Raw genomic sequence first — 13,213 nt, forward strand, 5'->3', positions numbered from 1 at the left:
CTAAAAATCATCAGGTTCACACTTTATGCAAATTGTTGTATAAAAAAGTGTATGGCTATATGGGTTCCTCCCACATGCCATAAAAAATTCAAATTTTGGTGTTTCCGGAGATACTGTTTCAGTTTGGCAATGTAAAAGGAACTTCATATCACCTTATAAACAGTAATATGGGGAAATGCAAAGCTGTAGTTCTACTGCATTAAAGAAAATCAACCACTTTAAAAAAACAAAAAAAGGCTAAAAATACTCACCTCCGCTTGTCTTCATCTTGATAATGGCACTGTCTGTCGCTAGTTTTGATATGCCGGGATCCCCTAGAAAAGAAAGTTATAATTAGCAGCACAGAGCATGGGGACAAGATGTCCGGTGTTCCGGGCTGCTAATTATGCACGTTCCCGCACCTCCCTCTCCCAAGGAATCACGTGAATCATGCCTCTTGCTCAATGCCACCTCCCTCTCCCAGCATTGGAGAGGGCAGTACAGGGGTGTGAATAATTAGCAGCCCAGAGCCCGGATAGTTGCTAATTATAACTTTCTGTTCTAGGTGATTCCAGCTTGTCAAGAAGGAGGTGAGTATTTCTAGCCTTTTTTTGTTTTTTAAGTGGTTGATTTCGTTTAAGCAATATTTTGTAGGAAGATGCATATGCCTCTACTGCTATAAAGAGGCAGGCTATAACAAAAAATATACATGTCCATACAGAATACACTAACAAACATTACATAAAACCTACCTGTTCCAGTGTGCCCCAGCTATAACTGAGGCGCAGAACCACCAAGGCCACCTAATTTTTTCCAAACAATAAATTACCATGTCGGACACCCTTTAATCTATATAATGGTCAATTGAAGAACATTTTGAATCTGAATGTAAGTTTGTTTTAATAGCCTTAAGTCATATATAATTGGCTTAACGTGAAATAACTGAACACTATGGAACAGTATAGCTACAAAGCACCAAGACGTAGGAGTCACACCTTAAAGCCTGAAGGGGTGCAATGCCCCTAACCCACCCAAAATAAGACATCATTACTATGAATGTTAACAGATTTTGCATTTGGGCACAGAAGCTTCATGTTATTCCTCTACGGGTATTGATCCAATGTGACGCATCATACAAAAGGACTTTAAAGACCATTATTTAATAGAGACAATCTCATGCTCAATTTCACAGAAAGTCAATAAAAGCCTTCTGTTCTCTGTTGTTTCTAGCCCTTTAACAAAGAAGGGAAACAGTCATTTTGCATATCTGTCTATTCATGGGGACAGGTTTGTTTACAGAGAAAGAGTCTGAGATTCTACAGTCAGTATCAGTAGTGGTTACTGTGAACGTGAATGACTTTACAGTCATTCACGTTCATGACTTTTCTGTAAAGGAAGCCCCTGCTGCATTGTACAGTTAGTATGTTATAGTTTAGTGAGGAATAAATACGTGTTAGATAATGATGGGCTTAATGTGAGATGTAAATGTTAGAACATTAAATGCACACAACCCCTAGCATCTACAATCCAGCCAGGAGTCATGCCTGTCGCCAGCTGTCTCTTCTCTGGAAATACTCCCAGTGGGACTTGTGTTCTGCAGCTCTCACCCTCTGCCCTGTGACCGTAAAATTGTTATAATGTTCTCACAACAGTCTTGGGATGCATAATCTTTCTCACAGATGGGTTCTATCAAGTATTTAAGTGACGTGATAATCTAAAAATTGTCACGTTCAAGCTTCCTTGCACATTCTTTTTCCACTGACCACCTTCTGACTCATTTCAAGATCAATGCTATGCAAATGTCAAAATCATCTCATTAGTAGAAGGATTAATGTAAAAAATCCATCCATTCCAGAAAAATACATTTTTAGATCACCCCCTCTAATAGGGGACCAGTGTGAGAGACATTTTCAGAAATTCTATTAAAAAATACAGAAATTTTTTTCTACAGTCTCTACACTAAAGAACAGAAAATATGACATCTCAAGCTAGCCATACACCTTAGATACAGTTGATACCTCTGAATGCTCACTTAGTCGACATCTGTTACACCCGATCCTTCTACGTCATATACAGCCATGGTTGGCAACCATGGAATAAACCACTGCAAGGCATATGTAGCAATGGATTCCCTAATATCTTCTCTTGTGGGAAAGTCAAGATGGTTGGACAGTTATGCCATTGTAGTTGAATAAGCTTAAACTTTGTAACGGCACATATACATGAGGATTTTGAGATTTTTAGGCACTCTTTATTAAAAGATACAAAAGCCAAAAAAGTGTTTGAATTGCTGAATTGTCCACATTATCAAAGAATACTTATTTGTATTGAAGGTATTTCATCATTGAATTAATGAAATAAATAATCCATTGTCTTACTAGATATGAATGCTACACTAGGTTTTATCACTGAAGATATTGATTAACTTTTCTTAGACAATCTGGGGGTGTTGATCTGACATCAAGCACCCCCTCCATCTAGCTGCTTTTAGCTATTACACATTAAACAAAACCGGAAGTAGTCGCTGCTGTTCTCAGTGTAGCTCCAGGGTAATTGCAGCTCTGCTCCGATTCAAGTCAATTTTGCAGTAGTAAGGTCTGGCTACTACACTGGAAATAGTTTTATCCACTTCCTATTCTATTCCCTGGGGCAATTCAGGGCAAAACGGAAAAAAAAACGAAACCCTACGGAAATGCGGTGTTCAGACCCTTAGTAAATGTGCCCCATTGTGTACAGCAAGCACGCTGAGTTACTGTGCTTCCTTACCCCACTCACCAGCCCTAAATGTAAGCTTTTGGTTTCAAAATTACAAATTTTCGCTCAAAATTCAATGCTGATTGGGTTGCATTGGATATCATTGGCTGTTGATCATTGTAAATGTGAATACGTGGAGGGCTGTTGTATGAATACATTGTATTTGCCTTGCACAGCCCCACGTCCTGTCTATTCGTATGTCAGAGCCGAGGTATCTGCAGGAAGCTCTCACCGATAATGTAATAAAGTGCCCTGTAAAAGGGCTGGATATTGCATATGAGCTGTCTGTGATATGTCACTTTTGTGTCTAACTTGGATGGAACTGTTATACATCATCTGGAAGTCCCTGAGAAATTGTTCTGTCATGCATGTGATTGCTGGAACCTTCCCATATTATTAATGTGATTTCTGTTATAAAATATTGTATTTTATACAGAGCAGAGACAATTGCATGTGTACAAAGTGTCTGTCATTGCTGCTGCAAATCAGCCAGGTCTGTATCAAGATTGGAGATTTATCAAGTGCAGTGATCGACAGAGGTAAGGCTACAACCAGTGCTGAAGTAGGGTTCCTCAGGCTCATTACATAAAATGTATATTGGGGGCTAGGTCTTCTAGGATGTAGACCCTAGTAACCTCCAAAACAGGGTATCTTCAGAGTACTTTTGGAGTCCAGTATCAGTATTGGACTGATACTGATGGGTAAGTCCGACACTGGCTACAATCTATAAGAGAATATTAAACTTATTCAAGTATTTCGCATAGGTGGGAAACATTACTTTCGGGCACAATACCCAGGTACAGTAATGCCCATGAAGTCCAGCAGTGATTTTAGAGTGCTTTATTGCCAGCAGGTTTATTTGCTTTGGTTATTTTAAAGTTTGGGCATTGTGTGTTACATATAGGGAAGGGAAGTGGTCTGGACTTCTTCATCTACCTATAAACCTTTATAAGTCAGACATCATCACTGCAAAGGGGCCTACTGAGGCTCTGCCACTCAGGGGCCTTGTGAAACCTGGAGCCGACCCTATCTATCCATCTAGGGGATATTATCCATAGCACTGTTTAAATGTACACACTGAACATAGTCCTTGTCAGTGATATGATCAGATACATCACTTTTTAGCCATTTGGCTTATATTTGAAATAATTAAATCTGCTTTCCTTTTAAGCTACTTGTTCTCTATTACTGGAGAATGGGCCCCCAGAGTCATTCCTCTGGTAGCACCAAAATACCTAAACCGCACAAGGAGCTGAATGTTCAAGAGATATTCTTAATGCCTCCACCATCTGGATGCTAGTGAGGCTTTTCTATACATAAGCCCCCCTGAGGGAGATGTGTGATAAAGTCTATTTATGGAAGCACAGTACTACTGTTTTGCAGCTGTTTTACATGTGCATTTTACATTGTTGAGAGAGGTGATGACATAACTAACTTCAGAGCTTGATGAACACAAACATATTGCAAACTCACACAATGGTGACATTATAACACATTGTAAATCTAAGTAATCTAGAAATGCCATTTGCTTTAGAAAGACTGTATAAGTATCCCAAGTTTGTAGAAAAGATAAAATAACTTAGCCAGCAAAAGCTATTCTCAATACATGTTCATTAAATTGTATTATGCATTTACAGTCATTCCCAGGTTCTGATCTTTCAGAGCTTTAGACTCGGGTCAAAGACTCTATTGAAACGTAATACAGAATAACATAATCTTTAAACCTTCATGTTTTCTCTTAAGTGGAACCTGTCATCAGAAATTGGCTTAATAAACCACTACCAGTCTGTTGTCAAGCACTTGAGCAGCTTATAGATGATGTTTCTTTCATGGCCTGGTGTGATGGCATCATCCAGAAAATCATCTTTGAAGTGAGATGTAAATTGGCTTTATGAAGTCAAGAAGGCGGAGAGTTTAGCACTGAAGTCAAGCTTTCCCTGCCTTGGAACGCCCCCTTCACTATAATTACGGTCCTGCGTCGAGTGACATGCATGATGTCATTTACATGGGAGGAGATGTTCAGAGACAGGGACAGTTTAACTTCGCTGTTTATTGGTTTATTGGGCCAATTTCTGATGACAGGTTCCTTGTAAGAGCTAAGCATTTTATGTATAGTTTTGGACATAAAATTAGATTTTTGGTTTTATATTTTTCCCATTTGAAATGTTCATCTTATCTATGAATTTCAATATTTTTTTGTGTTGTAGATTTGCAAAATACTCACAAAATGTCTCATGCTGGGTGGACAAAGAAACAGTCTATGGTATTAAAAAAGGTTTAATTTAATTTGAGCAACAGCACCACTCTTGTCAGTAAGTAGTGAGGAGTGAGAAGGTGCTGACAGAGCTGAATTATCATCGGTGCTCTTTTCTCAGGGCCCCGCAATTGTTCCTGTTAAGAGGACCCAGGAGGGAAGCTACAAAGATAATCTGAATTTCTCCTCCTTCTTTTTACTGTATTGTTGTCCTCAGGATGATGATACGATAAAGAGCTGTGATAAAGCAGGGAGCAGTTAGTTAATGCTTTGATTGCCTTGTTGGCACTTTGCAATAAATAAGTGGGTTTTGGTTGTAGTTTAGGCACTCTCAAAGGTTCGCCATCACAGGTATACGCTTTGGGTAATTGCTTTACTGACATTGGGCGTCTTTAAGAGGGACACAGTTAAAATGAATTAATGTCTACCCAGAAGAAGCAGTACGAATTGGCAAGATTGCAGTTCACATGCACAACTGGAATTGGAACCTGTTGTCTAAGAAAGAACCACCCAGGGAGCCTTCTCTCCATGTTAGGTTATTCATAAATTTCATATAGAGAAGTCCCTCTAGAACCTACACAATATTCTGTTATCAGTAAGCACTGTAGAGGTATATTATCTGGTATATCTATAGAAGAATAGACCATAAATCTGTCCTTACTTCTAACAACATCATAATCTGAGGGGCAAAATTCACAATCACTTTGCAAATTAGTTTAATAAATAAATGAGTGTCAAAACATATCTTAGCAACAAAAAGTCAACATAATCTTCACTTTGAGAAGCCCACCATTGTCTCTGTTCACAAAATGTCAATGATCAAAGTAAACTTCAAGAATTTATCAGCTTTTCTTTCTGTTGGTTTTGCGATTCTTGAATTGTTGTCTGGTCAACTTTCTCCCCAGTAGGATAGCCATTAAGATGCCAGGTTTCTTTCAATTTACAGCTACTCCCATTGATGTCTGTGAAGCTATTGAAACTAGCCCCATTCGTTCCTGACACTGCATCAGCTCCATATGTTAAAGATTTGCCACTAGCACTACGTGTCTGAGAAGACTGTGCACCACCAAAAATGTGTTGTCGCAGGATCTTCCGAAATGTTTGGCGAAATTCACGTATGCGGTAGGCATAGATTAATGGATTCACAACGGAGTTGGCATGAGAAAACAGAATGGCAAAGTACATGAGTAAGGGTGGGGGCCGCATACAGGCCTTACAGAAGAGAGTAAAGCAGTTGATGATATGTAAGGGCAACCAGCAGATTGCAAACAAACCCACAATAATGGCTAAAGACTTGGCCGCATGGACTTCACGCTGTAGGGTTGACCGTGAGCGTTCACCACATGTCACTTTTAACTCAGTCTGCTTTAGCTGGCGCCGGGCTGCCATGAAGATTCTCAAATAAATGCCCAACATGAGCAATAATGGCACTAAAACGCATGCAAAAAAATTATAATATACCATATAATCCATAGTCACAACATTTTCAAATAGGCACTCTAACATGGGGAGGCTGCATCGAGATGAGTTTTCTGCTGCAAAATCCTTCCTGTTCCAGCCTAACATCGGTGTAAGGCCAATGACAAAGGACAGCAACCAACAAACAGCAATGATCACGTTGGCTCTTCGACTGGTTACGAGGCTGTTATATCTGAGAAGAAAAAGTAAAACATAGCTAAAGCAGATATGAAGAAATGAGTATTGGACAACACAGTATTACTTTAAAATAACCAAATTCATTCTAGTTACAACTACATAAAGCAGATGTGGGGAAAATATATAAAAAGATAATTTTGCAAGATAACATGGAAATTGGGTCATTGAGGGGAGACAACCTGGGATTTCTGACTGCCTTTTCAGAAATGGCAAAATCTTCCCATCCGTGGGATAACAGCTGGAATAATTCTGTTTCCATGCAGAGGTGACAGTGTCTAAGTATAAGAGTAGACAAAAACATGGAAACTAACATCTGGTATGTAATCACTAGGGACCTGCAAAAGCATAGATTTCTCCCCAGCCACAATTTCTCCATATCTTTTTTTTCTTCAAGTACGCTTTCTATAATGTGCATCAGGTAATGTAGAAGATCTAGACAATTTCAATGAGACTATGACAAGACACTGTCAAAAGCCTTGAAGTATTCAAATGAGATCTCCACCCGCAAAACATTTCTTATTAGTAAAACCAGATACCTGTTAGAATAATGTTTCCCATTGAGCATTTTTTCATAAATCACCTAGATCTAGTCAATGATAACCAGCATCACCCCCACCTCCCCAGAACCCCATTACAGCAGACATTTTCAATTTCTATTTTCCTCAATGGGAGACAGGAGAGACCACTTACACCTTACATATTCAGCCAAAATCATTAATTGGCCATCTAAATAGGTTGACAGTGCATCAAAAAGTGCCCTGACAAAGTACAAGGTACAACATTTTTATGTGTAGAGAGAAATGTTGCAGGGTTGGTTCCATAGAGCAACACAACGTCATAAAGTTTAAAAAAGCCTTTAAAAAAAAAAAAAAAAAGTGTTCTAACGGTAGAAAGACCTGTGTATGTATATGAAGCACACACAGCCAGGAGAATGATGTAGTCGTATGAACTATAGAGCAAGCTGTAAAGACAAATGAAGTGTATTATTCACAATTACGTGGTTGTAAAGAGCAATAGAGTGAGGTAAATGGAAAGGTTACACTTTATTGGACAATTCTACCAGTTACATTATCATAAAATTGGGATGGAATAGCTAAATATAGGACTTGTATGAATGATATATATAGCAATAGTAAAGTGTTTACAAGAAACTTTATATGTAGAGCATGATTGTATGAGCATATTTAATGTATAAAAAATGTAATGTACATGACCAGAAGATATGGGGTAAAAGTCAGAAAGTCACACTCTAAATAACACTCTAAACAATAAAAATGTTTTTAGTAGATATATATAAGTATATGTTATGATTATAGAGGTATGTTTTATACATGGGGATGTTACATGTGTATATCATACGCAAAAAAATAATATCAATTTTAAAAAAATTAAAAGTTACGTTATAGAAGATCTTTGTCTAGTATTTCAGACCTACACTGTCACCAGACCAGGCAATATAAAATTATACAGAGCGTAAAGTGGACAATAGTTAACACAAGGTAGATATAGATACAGACCAGACAATTACTAATAATACAAAGCGTAGACCAGACAAAACAAATGCATATTCCATAACAGACAACAAAGATTGATACAGACCCCAAACCATACAATATATAATTATACATACCTCCCAGACCAGACAATTAATAATGAGAAATAGATGATAATGAAGATCCCACACCAGACAATGGAGGACATTTATAATACACTGGCACACGGCGGGATCACCTGTGACCTTTTAGGCCTTTATTTTCACAGGCCTTAGTTAGTACACTGGGACAGGGCAGGAATGTCGTCCCACTCTGGAGCCAATCACATTCCCCTTTACATCCCTCCATGACCACTTGAAGTGGAGATGGCATGAAGGCATAAATAATCGCAATTACATGTGGCTCACTTGTAATTTGATATACAAAAAACTGGCATACAAGTCCTGATAGATATCCCCCAATATTTGTATCCCATAACAGACAACAAATAATGATACAGACCCCACACCAGACAATAAAAATTACTGTATAAGACCCAGTGTCTGGAGCAGGAGAGGTGCCCATGACTGTTTCAATCACTGATGAAAGAACTTATAGTTTACTATCAGCGATTCTCCCTGCCATAGGACGCTTGTACTGGAATAGATGTGGCTCACAGGCCACAGGTTGCCCACCCTTGGTATAGAGGTTTCTTAAATTTCTTATGGCATGTTGGAGAAAGAAGAATCTGGCCTGTTGAATGTCCCATTCTTTGCTATCTAAAGTATCTAACTAGTTTAAGTTGTTTATGGCACAGACAAAGTTTTAGTACACGTTGGATCCTATATTTAAGCTGGTTTGACACCATTATTTAATATGGCATTTGGCATTTACCCCATTAAACTTACAGCCCCCTCAAGTAGGGTATAAAATGTGCATTATGGAATTCCCTCTTTAATGTGCCCATTGCCCTTTTTTAAAAAAATCTCCTTCAAAGTCATCTGCAGATGAGTCTCTTTTAGAGGCCGAAGGGTGAGTGTTGCTTCAGACACCCCTAGACCCTTGGTTTTGATGTCATATTAAAGATAAGAATCTCATTTTTTGTAGTTCTGTGAGTTACATAACCAGTGATATGGGCAGTTAAATAGATATTTACAAGCAAGATTTATCAGAAGTGTCTGAGGTAAAACTGTTATAGTTGGAAACCCTGCTTTAATTTTATAAACATCTGTGGGAAAATGAAAGCTTATCTCTGATTGGTTGCCATGGGCAACTAGAACAGCTCTGCTCTCAGACACTTCTGATAAATCTCCCCAATAGTGTAAATGTTAGCTGCAGAGAAAGAACCAGTTAACTGCTTGCATCTCCAGTACCTCATAGAACCACAAGTCTATACGATCTAATGGATAATATTGATTTCTTTAATATGAAAGATGATTCTAGATACTTTAGAACTGAAAACCGTGTCTCAAATTATGCTCCCCTTTCGGCCACCAAAAATGAGTCATTTGAGGCAATATATGACTTTTCTCTGCTCATTTTCATTTAAGAATTTTTATTTGAACAATGTTTATCAATAAATTTCACATAGAGAAGGAATTCTAGAAAAGACATTTCATACCCGACCTGAGGGGGCTAGTAGTTTACAAGAAAGCTTTAACAGACATAAGTATATCCTTCTCAGTCAGATTTTAACATCTATTCAGGTTTTCCTTGGTAACAATTATTTCGGGTTGGTGACCAGTATGGTTGTCACCACAGCTCTTACAACTTTCCTATCAACAAGTCTTTCTTGAAATGCAGCACCCATAAATTAGGGGGTGGGGGTGACAGAACAAGGCAGATTTATGTTCAATGTTCTAGTATGCCTGAGAGACAACCCTCGTGGGATCTAGAACACCAGACATAGTAGTTGTCACCCAGAAAAAGATCTAGTTAATAAATAGCTCAGAACAACATATGTGAAAAAGATTTTGTCTCAGGAACTTATTTTTGGAGGGGACACTAGATTATTCAAAGAAAATCTACCATCAAAATCCATCATGATAAATCAGGGACACCTACACATATATCCAGGCACTGTTACCGTGATAATCTTCTTATATTTGTTATCCATGGACTTCTTCCTTCTAGAAGCAACTTTTAAAATTATGCTAATGAGTCAAAAAGGGTATGGGCTTGTTATGAGAGCCCCTCCATGCTGCAGACTTACAGACTGTTACATTCTGAAGGAGCTCTGTGATGTGGCTTTATGGACTGTTATACTGTTTCACCCCCCCCCCCCCTCCTTCTTACTCACATGCATTTGTGCAGTGAGCACTTCCTGCCAAGGGGCAGGATGAGACAGTGTAACAGTCTGGAAATAAAAGAATATTAGAGGTCACTGTCCCTGGTATATAGCAATGGAAGAAACCACAGGCGGGCACTACCGTCAATACACCGGGACCTGCGTGGCAAACTCTGCTGGGTAGTGGAATGGAGGTTATTTTTTCCGATCAGTAATGGAGATACATAAATCTGCGGTGGTGCCTAACCATTTACATCAGTCTGGATATCTATTGATAAGAAAGTGAGTAGTGGCGCTTACCGACAGGGATCAGAAACAAACATCTTTATTAGATCAGTGCAACAGTCCCTGCTTTATTATGCCCAATTTTGATGGTAGATTTCCTTTAACTAGACAGAAGAATTGTGATTGAAAACCTTTTATAAAGCTTGCTTACCTGAGTGGGATGCGAATAGCAATGTAGCGGTCTGCAGCAATCGCCAGAAGACTGAATATGGAACTCTGTGTCAGCACCAAAACAAAGCAGGCGATAAAGAGACAAGCATGGAAGGTAGCACAAAATCCAGTGCTGATTGCGATAGCAAAAGGGATGGCAAGTACCCCTACGGCAATATCTGCTGCAGCCAAGGAAACCACAAAATAATTTGTTGCGTTCTGTAAGTTGCTGTTAATACAGACAGCCCAGCATACTAACACATTGCCAAGAATGGCCAAAACGGCAATGACCACCTCTAGGACTATGTAAATCAGGTCCTCTGTTTCGAACCCCCCTTTTAACATGGTGATGTTGGCATGGAGTAAAGAAGTGCGGGAGCCTCATCAGTCATTTCTGCAGCAGCTCACTTTCTTTGTAGTACACTGGTTGTGCTCCAGGCATTGGTCAGCTTTTCCATTGTTTCAGAAGTTTAACATTGGGTGCTTCTATAGCCATCACTAATCAAAATCCACAGGGAGTCCATACTGGCGAGTACAAGTCAAATTCCTACCGGAAAAGAGATAAGTGTTAGTAACCTTAAAATACTCCATTTTATTGTAGAACATACAATATATGGAAACAGCAACATCATCTGCTAAGTACATTTGCTGCTATTTGGCAATGTAGAATGCATCACGAAACAATGCAAAGAGGAACTATTAATGATTTAGTAATATTACCCTATCAGAGTTGCAGCTGCCAGGTCTAGTGATTTGTTATAGGTAAGTAACAGACAGTCCAAAAAGCAGCAGCGTATCAGCTCTTGAATTATAGAAGTGTTAGTCTTATGCTATCACATTCACACTGCCTCTAGCTTTTAGTACATCCATTATCAGTATAAACCACTCATACACCCCCAGCCATGTGACAGGTGCACAACACAGATACACTATGAGTAAGCAATGGCCTACAAGTCACAAAAATATATATCTACACCCAGAGTTCAGTGCAGTCCACCATGACACACCCAACCCTCAATGCACACAAAACTTGTATACACTGCACAACAACATCAATGTATTTAGTTAAGAAGTGGAAAACAATGGAGTGGATTTGCGCATTTGTCCTCCCTGCAGAGATCTAAACAAATCTAATAGCAGTGTTTTCCTTTTGAGGCCAGTAGTCTGTCTACTTCCATGCATCCAGTGCCTGACACTAATAATTAGGTAGGATAGGGCTTTGCATACAGATGCCTTGTAGACAGGAGTCCCTAAGCAACAATAGCCTCACCCATGTTAACAGTATAATTTATTGATAACAACCAAACCCAATATGACCTCTGCTTGTTACGTGAGAAGTTTAGTCAACGTTACATATCACATATAAAGCATTTTACTATAGAGTGATGTGAGCAGGGTCATTTTGCTACTGTATTTAGTCTGTAGTGCCTTTGTATTTCTGTATTTATTATGCCCATCTACGTGTTACATATTATTTGGGAAAGCTTATAACACTAAATAAAGGAATAGAAAAAAATTATGGTAAAAAGTACAACTAAAACACTCAATTAGCAAAACTAACAATGTCTCTTTATCCCATTAACCAATGCACCAAGATTATTATCCGGTTTCCATTTTCATCAAACGTCTGACTCTTAATAAACATTTACACCACTGAATATCATTTATTACAATAAAGTTTTACTGAACCAATAAAACAATGAAAATCATCTGGACACCGATGGCATGAAAGATCAGGTCCCTTTCACCCTTTATGTATCATACCATAAACACTGTCTATTTCTATACTGTGGAGATTTTACAGATATTCTGTTATGTTTAATCCTTCTTGAAAGTACAGTAAAAGTATATGTACCAAATCAATGTCACCTGCACCTTGTAACAAGCAGCTTCTTACCTTGCCAAAGAAAAAGCTTGATTCCTCCTTCCAAAAATGAAGTCATATAATATCACTATAGTGGTCAGTCCCATGAATTCATCATCTTTGCTCTCTCCACTGCTGGCTTTCCCCAAAGTGCTCAGTGTCTCTCCACCTCCCTTGCTGTGACTCTCCATCCCCCTCCCAGCTCCTTCCCTCCCTCCCTTGTGACTTTGTCTCTCCTGCCAGTCATTCTCACACACACCTCTCCTCTCTCACACATATGCAAATTCCATTTCCTATGTGCAGATTTCAGTACTGTTTCTAAAAAGGAATGAATGCACTTTATAGACGCTCCACATTCTTTTGTCTCCTACAGGGATCATATAGGATGTTCTCTATTTTATTGGTCCAGTACTGGACTATGGGAAGAAATGTTCAGACATAAAGTTTTAACACACAACTAGTGAATGACTCTAAACTGAAGAAAACAAACCTGCTATATACAGCTTGGGTAT

General features: G+C 38.7%; 1 protein-coding gene across 2 annotated transcripts; it reads right to left on the reverse strand.

Annotated features, from left to right (window-relative positions):
• Positions 1 to 5,056: 5,056 nt before the first annotated feature.
• ADORA2A (adenosine A2a receptor) lies at positions 5,057 to 12,888 on the reverse strand. 2 transcript variants are annotated; one of them, XM_072145470.1, is made up of 3 exons: positions 12,735 to 12,888; positions 10,839 to 11,384; positions 5,057 to 6,638 (listed from the first exon to the last, which is right to left on the reverse strand). In XM_072145470.1, the coding sequence occupies exons 2-3, from the start codon at positions 11,180 to 11,182 to the stop codon at positions 5,819 to 5,821; spliced, it is 1,164 nt and encodes a 387-aa protein (XP_072001571.1). In that variant the 5' UTR covers positions 11,183 to 11,384; positions 12,735 to 12,888; the 3' UTR covers positions 5,057 to 5,818. The 2 variants fall into 2 exon arrangements, with proteins under 2 accessions (XP_072001571.1, XP_072001580.1); XM_072145479.1 differs by lacking the exon at positions 12,735 to 12,888 and adding an exon at positions 11,558 to 11,972.
• Between the last annotated feature and the right edge of the window lie 325 nt (positions 12,889 to 13,213).

The sequence above is a fragment of the Engystomops pustulosus genome, chromosome 1, assembly GCF_040894005.1.
Source record: "Engystomops pustulosus chromosome 1, aEngPut4.maternal, whole genome shotgun sequence".
Lineage (NCBI taxonomy): Eukaryota > Metazoa > Chordata > Amphibia > Anura > Leptodactylidae > Engystomops > Engystomops pustulosus.

Excerpts from the sequence above, each read along its gene's own strand:
- ADORA2A (XM_072145470.1), bottom strand. The coding sequence starts at position 11,182 with ATGTTAAAAGGGGGGTTCGAAACAGAGGACCTGATTTACATAGTCCTA. Across the intron at positions 6,639-10,838 it reads GCTATTCGCATCCCACTCAG|ATATAACAGCCTCGTAACCA; the intron begins GTAAGCAAGCTT and ends TTTTCTTCTCAG.